We start from the raw sequence: 13,468 nt of genomic DNA, 5'->3' as shown, positions 1-13,468 counted from the left end.
TGAAATACTTTGGTTTAGGAGTTTGGCAAACATATGTTGTAGTATTGTATGTATTGTTAGGGTTAGATTTTGGAAAACTAAAATGTTTTTTTCAAAAATTAGTTTTCACCTATATGTGTTTATTTATGTGTATAGTAAACACTTTTCAAGTTTGATTTGATTTTATGAAGTCTTTAATTAGATAATTAAGACTTCATAAAATCAAATCAAACTTGAAAAGTGTTTACTATAGGTGAAAACTAATTTTTGAAAAAAACATTTTAGTTTTCCAAAATCTAACCCTAACAATACATACAATACTACAACATATGTTTGCCAAACTCCTAAACCAAAGTATTTCATGATTCACTACTTCCACTCATCTATCTTCAAAACAAATCAATTTTATCATATCTTAATTTATATCACTTAAAACTGTTTATAATTACTTGATTTTTATTTTTCACGCATCAAAATATTTTTTTACAAGATTTATAAATTATTTTTAAAATAAACTGGTACCAGACGACTTACACTTCAGTCGTCCAGACGACTTCCAACATCTCAGACGACTCAGACGATTTACTGGGGCTATATTCGTAAAAATGGCTTCTGTTTTTTTGTTTGGTCACAAGGGGTTGAGCTGTAATTTCACTAGGCTTTTAGGTTAGTTTTGCATTTGATTCAAGCTTGGGTATAGGTTTGGGATTAAAATCAAGTTGTGGGTTAGTTTTGGCAAAAATCCCATAAAATAATTTATAATGTTGATCCCGCGTCTTGCGCGGATCTTAATCTAGTTATAGTTATAGATTATATTTAACTGAAAAATGTTGGGCAAAACACAATAACCATAGATAGAAAATTTAGTTACGCCAGTGCATATATATGTATCAGTTACATTAGTCGTTTTCTTGTAGAAATTTTATTTTTCATCAACATCAAGAAAGAAGAACTTAAGAAATAGTTTGGATAGGACGGCCTTAGAGTTTGCTCGTCTCATCTTCCATTTGCCTTCTAATGGTATCAAGTCAATAGTTTTAAGCCTACACTCTTAAAGTCAATAGTATAAACACATGCATCTTAACCTCATCTCTGTTTTGGTTTGTTCTTGTCACCGTATACTTTCTTTAATAACTGCTTCCTTAGAATTTGCAGGAAGAACCAAATCTTGGCTTTGGTCCCTTGCTTGTTGACCCTTCAAGTGCTTCTGGCAAAAGCATCTGGAACATCTGCAGGAACATCTCCCATTCATCCTCACTCATGTCTCCAAAATAAACACCTTCAGTGTCATCATGATTCACACAGACCGGGTGGCTCTTGCTCCTCACCAGACTCCTATCATGAGTACCAATCCAAGAACACATCATGAGAGCAGATAGATTGGCTGAGAAAGATGGAGCTCTTGGAAACAAAGGAGGTTTAGACACCTGATTCATCTCTTCTGTAAGCTCTTCAAATTCTTCATCAAAGTTAAAAATACAACACTCTAACTCAGCCTCAACTTCATCCCATTCACTACTATAATCATCATCACCACCTTCTTCTTCTTGATAACTTCCACCAAACACGCTTGCTTTTGCTTTGGTGCAGAGAATCTCCAACAGACTAGAACTCTCTTCACCTCTGCAGACGTCTCTAGTCATCTTCTCACCTATCTCTGCAAGACACAGCCCTGAAGCAGCTGCTTGTTTCAAAAACATAGTATAAACAACGAGGACTCTTATAGAAGCTTCTTGTATAGACCCTAGCTCGGTTCTCAAAAGCTCTGCGTCTTTGAAAGGATCAAGATTCGATATATACTGAATCTCAGCATCAGTGAACGGAACAGAAGCTTGAGGCCAGTTAAGCCATTCGAAGTAAGGATCATCAAGACATTCAGGTAGGCAAAGACCATGGTCTATAGGCACAAGCTCAGCAGCTCCAACTCCATTGTAACAACAACTCTCATCATCTTGGTTATGTATCTTCTTCACCAACATGTTACCAGCATGTCTGTCTAGGTTCAAGACTCTCACATCAAGTATCCCAATCCTATGGACCGAACCAACGGTGAAGCTCCCTGGTCCAAGCTCTCCTGCATCAAAATCATGACCTACGTACCGTTGCAAAGAGGCTACAGCTTCACCATCATCATTGCTATGGAAGGGAACGTGTGAGATTCTGACCAATGCTGTTGGTGGGACGCTGGAGAAGCCTTGGTGGTCTAAGAGGTAAGCAGCCACTTCACGGATGCCGGATTCACCCACCCGGATAGACCGTTTCAAACCGCCACCAGAGCCTTTGGGGTTGTTGAAAGCTAAAGGCTCCTCATCAACAGGCTTTGCAACAGCAATGCTGTGACCGTGTCCCGTTTGCAAAAGATAAGCACCTCCTAAGCCACTTGGTAGAAGCAGAGGATGAGCTCCTGAGACCAACGCTATGGTTACTTCAGCTACAAGGGCACGTATGGTGGAGACTCTTCGACCACCACAGAGGATCTCTATCTCTGGAGAAGCATATTGATTGGTAGATGATATGGAGAAGCATGGAGTGGATACGCTCCTGTGGTTGAAGGAGTGTGAGGAGGTGAGAATAGTTGGTTTGGTGTTGAAGTCTAGAAAGTTGAAGTCGAGGTTGGTTAGAGATTGGAGTCTGCATCTTTGTGAAGATCGGTTATAATGTGTGAACCGGTCGGTTAGTGGATCGAGAGCCAAGGCCATACAGTTCATGCCAGTGTTTCTCAGATTAATTGTAGAACTCTTCAATCATTTAAAATGTTCATTTCTTAGAATGGTTTTGATTAATATCCATAGCACCTGCATAATCTTTCTCTATTCAGTTCTTGAAGATAACATCATATATGTGCATTGAGAGTATGAGACCTTATAATCTCTCGCTCCTTAAATTGTAAATCACCGCAAGTTTCTGCAAATTTCAAGAATACACAATTAGAGAAACCCTAGGAAACAAGAATGATTGCGTGAATAACAAGCCAACATGATTTGATGAATGTATTTACGTAAGCGTACCCTGAATACAGGTGAAGGCATTCAGGGAAAGAACGAAGAAAGATTGAACAAAGAGAGCGTCAGAGAACCGACACTGTCACGGGAGAAAAAACAATATTCTGGGACTCCCCTCCCAGACTTCTTCCTTCTCCCTTTGTCTTTTTTTTTTCTTTCAAATTTAGTTTTTTTTTTCTTTTCTATTTTTTCATCTTCTTTTTTCCAAATTTATCTAGGTGCTATAAATGTTTTGTTCTTATCTACGTTTCTGACTTTCCCGCTGTTGTAGGAGAGAAAAAACAAAATGAAAAGTTGCCAGAAACCAGAAATAGACATAGAAAAACTTAGTTACAATGAAATCGTTTGTGTTTGGTTTGTGATCATGTAATTTAACATTTTAGTTCTTAATACTACTGAGGTCATCATCATCTTCTTCCGGTGGAGAATGTGTGACTACAGATGTGAAGAACACAATTTGAATGAGACTTTTATATACAAAAACAGAGATTTTTATATATAAGTTTTGTTTCTTTTTTCTCGGATGTTAGGTGCAGCAAGACACATTTTTGTGTTGCAAACCTCAACAACTCTTTTACAAAAACTCTTTCATTTTCCATACATACATTTTGTTTTGGACTTGTGTTCCTTTATACAATTACCTTGGATGTTGTAACCGGATGATGAGTTCTGCTTTTACGAACTGCTGCTTCTTCTTTTTACAGCTTGATCGTTTAAAGCAGTGTCTTCCGGCGCCTTTTTTTTTTGTTTTGTTTTACAGACAGATGATTACAACGGCTACTATTACAAGCAGCTTCGTTGATGCCGTTTTGAAGGTTGGACTTATGCTCGCTGAAGCTGTTAAAAACAAAAGATTTAAGATGTTTTAGTTAAGTGGACCAGCAAATCCATGGATGCAGCAGATGTTGTAAACAGGAAGAAAGACTTACATGGAGTGGGAGAAGGTGCCGGAGTTTTTTCACCGGTTGGTCCTGATTCTGGAGTGTTCCTCGCTGGAGGTGGGATATGAGCAAATACGACGTGGGGAAGTGGGCTAGATACTGGAATAGCATGATGATGACTTGCCGGGGTGGGGTTTGGTGCGTGTTGCTTAGACCGGTTTGGTGCTGGTGCGTGTTGCTTAGACCGGTTTGGTGCTGGTGCGTGTTGCTTAGACCGATTTGGTGCTGGTGCGTGTTGCTTAGACCGGTGTGGTGCAGGCGTTGGTGCTGCAGTGTGATGGTTCAGAGCATTGTTTCCTTTTGGTCTCCTCTGCTCGTAAGGGCAAGGAGGTGGGCTTCTCCGGTGTAAATGTAAGTGTTTGGTTGGCGCAGATGCAGGTGCAAAGCTCTTAGTTGCAGGTGAAGGTTCTGGAGCAAGTTCATGGCGGTGGTCATGATGACGATGGCGATGATGATGGTAGTAGTGTTCAGGTTGAGGAGAAGGGGAAGGCGAAGGGGGTAACGATTTGACTGGTGACTGTGGCAAGACTGAGGAAAGACGGACTTGCTTAACTTTACCAAATACGGTGTGGTTTAGGCCGAGGTTTTTAGAATGGGAGCCAGTGATAGTTTGAGAAAGCTGCTTCAACCTTGATGAGATACCGAATGTGAGCAGAACAGAAGAATGAACTATAGTAGGAGGCGCCACCGTTGAGCCTCTGGAATTTGACAAGGTTATGTACAAGTTCTGCATTCAATCAAACAAAGAGAGAACTTCAAGTTTCAGAATCACTAGCAACAGACTGATCTTGTGAACTGAAATTGTCATACCTCATAAGGAGCCAAATTTATACCCTTCTTCAGCTGGCTAGTGAGTTCCTCGAAGTTAGACTGAATTTGGTAAATCGAAAAGTTCAATGTGAAGTTGAAGAGAAGCTGTGCTTTCTGCAAAGGGAATACAGGATGGGAAGGGATCACAGTGATTCCTCCTGGGAATTTCAGCACTTCGAAAAGGAAAGGTTGCCCGAATAAGGACTCAGTCAAGCGGAAAGACAACTCCTTTTCGACCAGGGTTTGAAAAGCTGCCTTGATCAGACTCTCGATTTCGGAAGGTATCTTGGAACTCTTCTTCTCGGGGTCGATTGCAAAAACAACCATTGTTCTGTTCAGATTTTCCAATCGTTCAAGCGCTAATACCACAACCTGGCTCAAGTAAAAAAGAAACAGAATGTTCAAATAAAATCCATGAAAGTGAGATAAAGAGTGGGTAATCTTAGTTTACTTTGATCATGGGAACGCTTATTTCGTCGGTGATATCATTCTCAAGCTGCAACAAATTGTCTTCCAGGAACGAAACTGGCTTCTCAACATCAAAACTCGCCACTATCCTGTGATCTGCAAAAAGAAACAAACACCAAGAAAGCGACATAGTTGCTGCATCATGAAACATAGACGAAACAAAAACAAAAAAAATTAGATAACTAACAGAGTTGCATAGCTCAAACTAAAACAGTCCTCTTAAGTAACCTACGTTCGTAACTGATTCCACCAACCAACCAGCTTCAGGAATAGAGTGTAAAGTAACAAATGAAGAAAACGTAGAGAGAGAGGTTTTGGTGAGGCTAAAATAAACTTAAACGGAAACAAATCATTGCTTATCATGAAACATTTGCATAAATGAGAAAACAGTAAAGCAAACTCTTTTAACCTCAGCCAAGCTTAAGAAAAAAAAAAATCCCAACTTTTAGGCAGAGTTGATTACAATACTAAATATGGAGTTCTTATCAAAACACATCCTTCATTGACTACTGAACTCAACATATAAAGAAAACTCCTAAAAATAGCAATTTCTAAAGTCCACAAAACTCAATGAAATTACATACATTCCATTAAAGGGTTTAATCAAAGGCTGCTATCGATTCCAATGCGAATCAGAAACCCTAGATCTGTACCACAAGATCTCTCTCGAGAGAGAGAAAGGTGTGCGATTATTCTTAATACCTTTAAACCTTGGATCGAGATCTAGATCCCGAGGATCTGGCAATCCGAGGAACGGAGGCAGCCAAAACACGGCGGAGAGAAACACAGCGGCGGAGAAAGCGAGAATCAAAACGCATCTGAGACTGAAGCATCTAGAGATCCGAGCAGAGCAGCAACACCCCGAGCATCGGTTTCCTCCTTGGTTGTTCCTAGCTGTATCCGCGGCTGCTCCGTCGCTCCTGGGAGGGAGACTGTGCTCCTCGTCGCTGTTCTTCCCCATAACAAACTCTCTCTAAAAGCTCCTCCGATCGGCTTCAGATTCTTCAGCTCCCATCAAAAGGCTTACCGGAAAAAAAAACAATTGAGATTGGTCGAAATGGGAGAAGACGGAGGAGGTTAGTGACGACGGAAGCGAGAATGTAAGGGGGGAGACGGAGGAAGGAGCTCTCTCTCTCTCTGTAAGTGACAATAGGAAAGGAAAGGAACAACCTCTTTTCTCTTCTCCTTCTCTCTCTCTCTCTCTCTCTCTCTCTCTCTGCCTTTATCTCTTTTTTTTCTTCTTTTAACATTTGTTTAGTAATTAAGAGCAGTTGTACTAGTGGGTGTGTGAGCTCGTGTCATTTTGAATTTCGAAAAAAACTTTTTATTTCTATTATTTAAGATTAAAAAAAAAACAAACAAACAATGACATAAACATATCATCTTTCCCAAATATATGCAGTTGCTTATTTGTTTTTTTTTTTGTCATCTGATATTTTATTATTCAAACATAACTTAACACCTTAACAAAGAATTACGGACCTTGAACACACAGACTAAAACCCAGAAAGTGAAAACACAAGCCGGCGATTAAAAGAAACACTAATCCCAGAGACATAACCCGGCGGCTGATAGATAATCAACCTCAGAGCCAAAATTATCATACACAAAAGCCTTAACTACCTTAAATGAGATTCAGAACTAGTCAAAAAGAGACAACATCAGCCCGTTAGCTTACAATTAACCGTTGCTGTGTACAAGCTTTTCTACGTGTTTATGCTCTATTGACATCCTTCAAAATCAAACCAACTTGCCATTGATCTTTGAAGGGGACCACCACGCGTCAATCCTCCACTGTCTCCTCTAGATCCAGCTATGACTCGCCACTCGACTCTGAAAAGGCTCACCTTGCACTTTCTACACGCTTCCACTCCATTGACTCCCTAAAGATCTAACCGAGACTTGCCATTAGACTCTGAACGAGCTCACCACGCTCTTCTACACGCCCCTACACCAGAGCAGACCAAAACAAGCAGCACCTAACACGATCGAACTCAACACAGCCGGTCACTATAAACCAACCACCATATATCACAGATCTGATGAGATCAGGTTCTATGGTGTCCGATCTGAAACTTCCGGCTTCAAATCCGAATCCATCTAGGCAAAAAAAGAGACTAAAACAAGCAATAAAAGACATTCATCTTCTCACAGTAGCAGCGGCAAGCCGCCGCCGGCTGGAAAAGATGGATAGACAACGATGCCTTCTTCTTTTTTCCTCGCTCCCAACTTTTTTTTTTCTAAAATTTAGAGTTTTGATGCAGTTGCTTATTTGTAAATCGTTCCTTTTTTTAGTCGTTTTTATTTAATTATTATGTATATTAATCAACCCAAATCGAAAATCAAATATATATTACAAACTTGATTCGAACAAAATATTTTAAATCAAACTGTTACATTACTAGTTTCACTATTCTATTTCCACCGGTACAAAACAGCTTCAGAATCTTTAGAAAATCAACTATCATATGTTATTATGTACGTGTTCTTGATATATGATAATCATAGCAAAGGTTATCTTGAGATTATGAATTGTATATGGATTTATGGTAAACATTTTAAGGGAGAATTGTAGGCATGGGCATAATATCCGTAACCCGAAATCCAAACCGAACCCGAACCAAAAAACCCGATCCGTATCCGGTCCGAAATGTAAAAAATATCTGAATGGGCCTTGTAAAGTGGTATAAAACATATCCGAACCCGAAGTGTTATTAACCGAACCCGAACGGGTAAACCGAAAAAACCGAAAAATCTGAAAAAATATCTGAATAAACCGATCCGAATGTCCAAAATAATATACAATATAATTATATGAAACATGAATATATACTTCAAATATTCAATTTCATATTTATTTTGATATGTTATCTAACAATAAGTATTTAAAATTTAAATAACTACCTTAAATACTTAATTATATATAAATAAATATATATTTCTTATGTTTTACTTTTAAATTTTAGATTTTATTTCGGGTATATCCAAACCGATCTGATATAACCTGAATCCGAATGATATATGATTACTTTATGGGTTCTATGATGTGATACAAAACCGATCTGAACCCGATGTGTTATATCCGAACCCGACTCGTACTTGCAAATTTACTAGAATGAGACCTAGGAGGTGTAATAAAAGAGAACCGAAATCCGAAAAACCCGATCCGAACGCCAACGGGTACCCGAACGCCGAGGCCTGGAGAATTGTTTGGTAAACTTGTTTAATGCGTAGTTTGTTGTAAAAAAAATGTCATACAATCATAATGCTCTTTTTAAACACGGCAAATTATACAAGTCAACTCTCTAAATGTTTCTTTGGTCATATACGTACAACTCATAATACACTGAAATATCTGAACTTCGCTTTAGATTATAACATCGGCACTGGTTTAGATCACTATTTGAATGTTTGACAAGAAGAAAAGTGTAAACAAATATGAAAAAGAGAGAGGTAACTTGTTGAGAAGACAAGTAGTTTTGCAACTTCAATCACGGAAGAGACTGACAAAGGCAACAAAATGTTGAGGTCAAAGACTTTTGTCACTTTCCCTCTAAGGCAGAAATCTTGTGGGTCTTTTTAAAAGCTTCCTCTTCGTCGGTGACATTAAAATTTTAAGATCTAAGAGTTTATCATCACTTCGACACCATCCATGTGTGATGTGTCTAATGCTATATGTACTGCTAATTCAACTACACCATGTGTAATGTGGCTTATGCCATTATTCCCTGCTTACTCTATACCTCACTAATCTAATTTTGATTGGGTCCTAAAAATCCAACTTCAATTTTGTTATAGACCGAATGGTCCAATTTTATTTTTATTTTTTTTATTCTAACATCATCTCCAATGGTTCACTTTATTTTCACTATAAAATAAAATGCAAAATAGAGCCATGAACGAAAAACAAACAATTTGCTATATATACAGAGTAAACCCATTTTTATTATTTATTATAAAGTGAAAAATAAAATATCATTGGAACACTTTTTTTTTGAACACTTTTATTCTATATTCTATTTTAGTGTAAAAAATAGAATGAAGTTAGAGATGCCTTGTATGGTTTGTTAAACCTTGCATCACCTCAAACTATATGTTTATGAAAGTAAACCTAATGATTTAAGAACTTTGCTTCTAAAACACTTTTCATAAATCCGAAGTTGAGATATTTCTGCACTTTTAAAACTTTGGTTGTAGTTCTGTAAACCTAAAATATTTTTTTTCTAAACTGCAATATATTTTTTTGTGAACATACATAACTAAACATTAAAGTCAGAAAAATACTTTTATATCGGGAAAAAATATAGGAATCTACTCTTTCTAGGAAAGCATATTCGTAATGGCCAAGAAAGATAGAGTATTATGCTAGTATCTTTCGCGTCAAGCAACCTGATGGTACCAATTGAACTAACGCAATGTGGTTATCTAACTATCACTTTCGTCTAAAGTACTGAGACAAAACCTAATATTTTAATAATGAGATCGAGAGATTCCAGAAGATAGTCAAGCTTTGCTAGCGAGTCATACTTCTCAGGTTCTCGTACATCAGCTTACGAAATGTGTAAGTAAAACAAACGTTAGAATAAGTTTGTGTAAAAAATAAAAAAAAAAGTTTGTGATAGAAGTTATATAATCCAAAAGCAACTGAAGAATGATACAATAATAATAAAAGAAACATATCCAAGTTTGGTTGGCGCCAGCCAAAACATAAATATTATTCAGTAACATGCTAACATGTGATATAAAACCCATAGATAAACAAACACACAAAGTTGCTTTACTTAACAAACGTATTAACACAACTCTAAAAGACACCATTTGATGAGGTCACAACACAAGCAGAGACTGAGAGACTTATGTTATCCAGCAACAAGAGCTACACTACAGTATCAATCTTCAAAATTAATTACTCTCAGGGAGAAAGCTAGGTTTGTTCTATGTATATGAACCTAAACACACATCTTATCTTCTTTTTTTTCTGTGCCAACACAACATATCTTAAAACAGTTTCTCAACAGGTACAGTTTGGTTTTCAAGTTTTTCATCTCCTGACCTAAATGGAGCGCTAAGATTCTCATGAGAAGAGCAGTAAAACTAAGTAAAATGCAAAATCATAAAAGCAGTTTTGTATGTTTTACATTGTAACGATTTAATCCTCTTCTTCTTCTTCTTCGTCGTCGTAGTATTCTTCTTCTTCTTTCTTCTTCTCCCTCTTCTTGAGAACGACATGGCACAAAACAAACTCACTATCTGCAACACTTGGTGGTAGACTAATCTCTTTTATGAACCATTCTTCCACTGGAGGTTCTTCTTCGTCAGGCAAGAAAACGTCATTACATTCTTCTTCCCGCTCAACGAGAGTAAACCTACGTTTGATAGCGACACAGTTCTCCTCTTCATCGAACACAGCAGTATCTTCACGGAACCGTGTCCAGAGACTTCGAGGGTCTTGTTGTCCCATAGATTTCCAGCAATAGTAATACCAATGTGTTTCTTCTGGATAGCCTGAAAGATAATAGCAAAAGACAAACAGAGAGAGTGTCTTCAATTAGATTCAAGAAAACGAAACCAAACCCACACACAAAAAAAGAAAGTAAATTAAACTGACCAGGCAAATCACGAGGTGGTATTGAGAAGATGTCGTGACGTTCTTCAGGTATGATGCAGGCTTCTATTGGCTGTCCTAGAGCTTTTTGTTTCAAAAAGATTGCCATCTCAAGATCTGTTGGACGAAAATGTAAGCCTTCGGGTAAGAGTCTGGATCTTGGCTCCACTCTGAAACAAAACAAAGACAAAAAAGAGAGAGAATGTTTATCAATGGTGTAAGAAACAGAGGATTTGACCCAAAAAAAACGTGAAAGAGAGAGAGAGAGAATGGTGACATCTTATTGATATGAGCTTTGTTGTTGCATTCGTCCAGGAGGTGTTGCATGATCAAAGTCCTTGACTGAAGGAAGAAGACAAGACATGAGCGCACACACAAACCTAAGAATCATTGAAAGAAAAGAAATATTTACGTGTGATAGTGCTGGAGATTCTGCGTTGAAGGCGTAGAGAACAAGGTCGTAAGCCTGTTTATGGAGTTTGATCTTCTTGTTCGTTGGTGAATCATCATCGGGGGATCTTGCATGGACACGTTTTCCAACAAGAGACTCTGGATTAGGAAGAGAGTTTGGAATCATCCAAGATGCATTCTTTTCCTGATAAAAAAGTAAGGAAAGTTAAAGAGGGCAGAGACTCAGAGTTATCAACTTCCCCTGACTCGGATTAAAGTTCTTACAGAGTGATCAATCTTATGCGCAACAGAGATGTGAGTTTCTTGATCGATGTTCCACTCGTTCATCAGCTTTTGTATGATATGAGACTTCTGAAGAAGAACAACACGAGCACACTAACAATCTCACGAACAGAATGGAATAATAGAAGAAGAAGACGAAGAGTGAGGAAAGCGTTACGTGTGATGTTCCCGAGGATTCTGATTTGGAAGCAAGGAGGGCAGAGTGATAAGCTTTTCTCTGGAGCTGTTCGAGTTTCTGTTTCTTGAACTCGGGCTCGTGTGCTCTATCAAACCCAGTAAGTGATCTTTCAGGCAGTGATCTCTTCTTTACTGGGAAGCGAATCGTTCCATCTTCCGCTTCACAAGGAGTAGTAACAGAATCAAGATTACTGGTGGAGAGAAAAAAAGAAAAGCAGCAGAGGTGTTTGAACATACGTACCGGCGGGAGGATTTGGGTCTAAATCGTTCTTGTCTGCCATTTGAGAGAGAGAGAGAATCAGTGGAACAGATGAATCGTGAGAGATGAAGCTAAACTTCGAACAAACTCGGGCGCAAGAACGTGTTGACTGTTGAAGTGAGGTTAAGTTAAATGAGAGAAGAGGGTTGAAGATTTTGTGGAATAATTGTATTTATACTTCGTTAGAGGGACTTCATTCAACTACAAAATAAACAATAATCTAATAAAATATCTCTTGCATCAAACAGCCTGACGTTACCATTTGAACTAGCGCATATTTTTGCTATCCAAGATCGCGATTAACTCGGGTTCTTAATTTGAAGTTCTTAACTCGTGATTTGACACAATTTTTTTTTTTTTTACATTTTTCGGCTAAGAGTCGACTCTTAGAACATGTTTATTGCAGGTCTCTTAGATTATTAGGTTGAGGTTTTTAGCGTAATATAAGATACGGTCTCTTAGCTTTTAACTAAAAAACTAAGAGACGTCTCTTAGTTTTTTAGTTAAAAGCTAAGAGACCGTATCTTATATTACGCTAAGAACTCAACCTAAGAGACCGGCAATAAACATGTCCCTTATTTAAGAGACAGTTCTTAGCTTTTCACGAAGAAAATCTAAGAAAAGAACCCCACCCTAAGAGCACCTTTATCCTAAAACTCCATAAGAGGACTCTTAATTGTTTTTTAGTAATATTTAAGGAGTAAAGATGTTTAAGAGATTAAAATAAGAACTTTGACACTTTTATGTATCCATTGCAAGATTCTTATTTTGGGTTCTTAAAAAATAAATTAATATTTTTGTATTTTAAATTTTTTTATTAAATAAAACATTTAAAATATTACATTTTAAACATGGACTTGTAAATAAAAACATGAAAACAAAGATTATTAAAATAACGATAATTATTCGAAAAAAACATCCGAGATCAGTTGTTGTCGTCACCATGTCCAAATCTACGCCATATATGTTCGACCAAATCATCTTTTAGTTGTTGATGCATTTGCCTATTTCGAATTCTTGAACGAGCGTCCATCATATTTGTGATGTTTGAAGGGATATCTGTAGAATACGTGAAATCAACATGTGAATTCCCGTGGTCTTCTCCGTGTTGGAACTCTGAAACATCAACTAGACTGTATCCGTCTCGTTCATCTTCAACTATCATATTATGGAGTATGATACATGCTCTCATAATCTTCCCAATTTTGACTTTATCCCAAAACAGCGCCGGATTTTTAATAATCGCAAAGCGCGCTTGCAAGACTCCAAAAGCACGCTCGACATCTTTTCGGATGGCTTCTTGCCGTTGAGCAAATAAAACTGCCTTCGGCCCTTGTGGCATAGAAATAGATTGGATAAAAGTTGCCCATTTCGGATATATACCATCGGTGAGATAGTAAGCCATATGGAACTCTCTTCCATTGACATAGTAAGTGACATTCGGGGCTTTACCGTTTATTATGTCATCAAAAACGGGAGAACGGTCAAGAACATTGATATCATTTAATGTACCTGGAGGTCCAAAAAATGCATG

The 13,468-nt window shown here is 37.8% G+C and overlaps 3 protein-coding genes across 6 annotated transcripts; all 3 read right to left on the bottom strand.

Annotated features, from left to right (window-relative positions):
* Nucleotides 1-989: 989 nt before the first annotated feature.
* Nucleotides 990-3,148, bottom strand: LOC106311489 (phosphatidylinositol 4-kinase gamma 8). Of its 3 annotated transcripts, none has more exons than XM_013748669.1 (3): nt 2,978-3,147; nt 2,841-2,883; nt 990-2,774 (listed from the first exon to the last, which is right to left on the bottom strand). In XM_013748669.1, exon 3 carries the CDS (start codon nt 2,685-2,687, stop codon nt 1,122-1,124), a length of 1,566 nt encoding a protein of 521 aa, XP_013604123.1. In that variant the 5' UTR covers nt 2,688-2,774; nt 2,841-2,883; nt 2,978-3,147; the 3' UTR covers nt 990-1,121. The 3 variants fall into 3 exon arrangements, with proteins under 3 accessions (XP_013604123.1, XP_013604122.1, XP_013604124.1); XM_013748668.1 differs by having other exon boundaries at nt 2,988-3,147; XM_013748670.1 differs by having other exon boundaries at nt 1,176-1,314; nt 1,407-2,883; nt 2,988-3,148.
* A 534-nt stretch (nt 3,149-3,682) lies between these two features.
* On the bottom strand, nt 3,683-6,438 carry LOC106309484. Of its 2 annotated transcripts, XM_013746516.1 has the most exons (6): nt 5,903-6,438; nt 5,184-5,296; nt 4,733-5,104; nt 4,142-4,649; nt 3,911-4,081; nt 3,683-3,818 (listed from the first exon to the last, which is right to left on the bottom strand). In XM_013746516.1, the coding sequence occupies exons 1-6, from the start codon at nt 6,159-6,161 to the stop codon at nt 3,736-3,738; spliced, it is 1,506 nt and encodes a 501-aa protein (XP_013601970.1). In that variant the 5' UTR covers nt 6,162-6,438; the 3' UTR covers nt 3,683-3,735. The 2 variants fall into 2 exon arrangements, with proteins under 2 accessions (XP_013601970.1, XP_013601969.1); XM_013746515.1 differs by having other exon boundaries at nt 3,911-4,649.
* A 3,752-nt stretch (nt 6,439-10,190) lies between these two features.
* On the bottom strand, nt 10,191-12,055 carry LOC106309490. Its single transcript, XM_013746521.1, has 7 exons — nt 11,917-12,055; nt 11,656-11,834; nt 11,481-11,567; nt 11,218-11,400; nt 11,083-11,147; nt 10,809-10,975; nt 10,191-10,705 (listed from the first exon to the last, which is right to left on the bottom strand). The coding sequence occupies exons 1-7, from the start codon at nt 11,954-11,956 to the stop codon at nt 10,350-10,352; spliced, it is 1,077 nt and encodes a 358-aa protein (XP_013601975.1). The 5' UTR covers nt 11,957-12,055; the 3' UTR covers nt 10,191-10,349.
* Between the last annotated feature and the right edge of the window lie 1,413 nt (nt 12,056-13,468).

The sequence above is a fragment of the Brassica oleracea genome, chromosome C8, assembly GCF_000695525.1.
Source record: "Brassica oleracea var. oleracea cultivar TO1000 chromosome C8, BOL, whole genome shotgun sequence".
Lineage (NCBI taxonomy): Eukaryota > Viridiplantae > Streptophyta > Magnoliopsida > Brassicales > Brassicaceae > Brassica > Brassica oleracea.
This window is presented reverse-complemented; position numbering and strand designations above follow the sequence as displayed.

Excerpts from the sequence above, each read along its gene's own strand:
- LOC106309490 (XM_013746521.1), bottom strand. The coding sequence starts at position 11,956 with ATGGCAGACAAGAACGATTTAGACCCAAATCCTCCCGCCG. Across the intron at positions 11,835-11,916 it reads AGACCCAAATCCTCCCGCCG|CGGAAGATGGAACGATTCGC; the intron begins GTACGTATGTTC and ends CTCCTTGTGAAG. Across the intron at positions 10,976-11,082 it reads AAAGCTCATATCAATAAGAT|AGTGGAGCCAAGATCCAGAC; the intron begins GTCACCATTCTC and ends GTTTTGTTTCAG.
- LOC106309484 (XM_013746515.1), bottom strand. The coding sequence starts at position 6,161 with ATGGGGAAGAACAGCGACGAGGAGCACAGTCTCCCTCCCAGGAGCGAC. Across the intron at positions 5,297-5,902 it reads TCTCGATCCAAGGTTTAAAG|ATCACAGGATAGTGGCGAGT; the intron begins GTATTAAGAATA and ends TTCTTTTTGCAG. Across the intron at positions 4,650-4,732 it reads TAAATTTGGCTCCTTATGAG|AACTTGTACATAACCTTGTC; the intron begins GTATGACAATTT and ends GATTGAATGCAG.
- LOC106311489 (XM_013748669.1), bottom strand. The coding sequence starts at position 2,687 with ATGAACTGTATGGCCTTGGCTCTCGATCCACTAACCGACCGGTTCACA.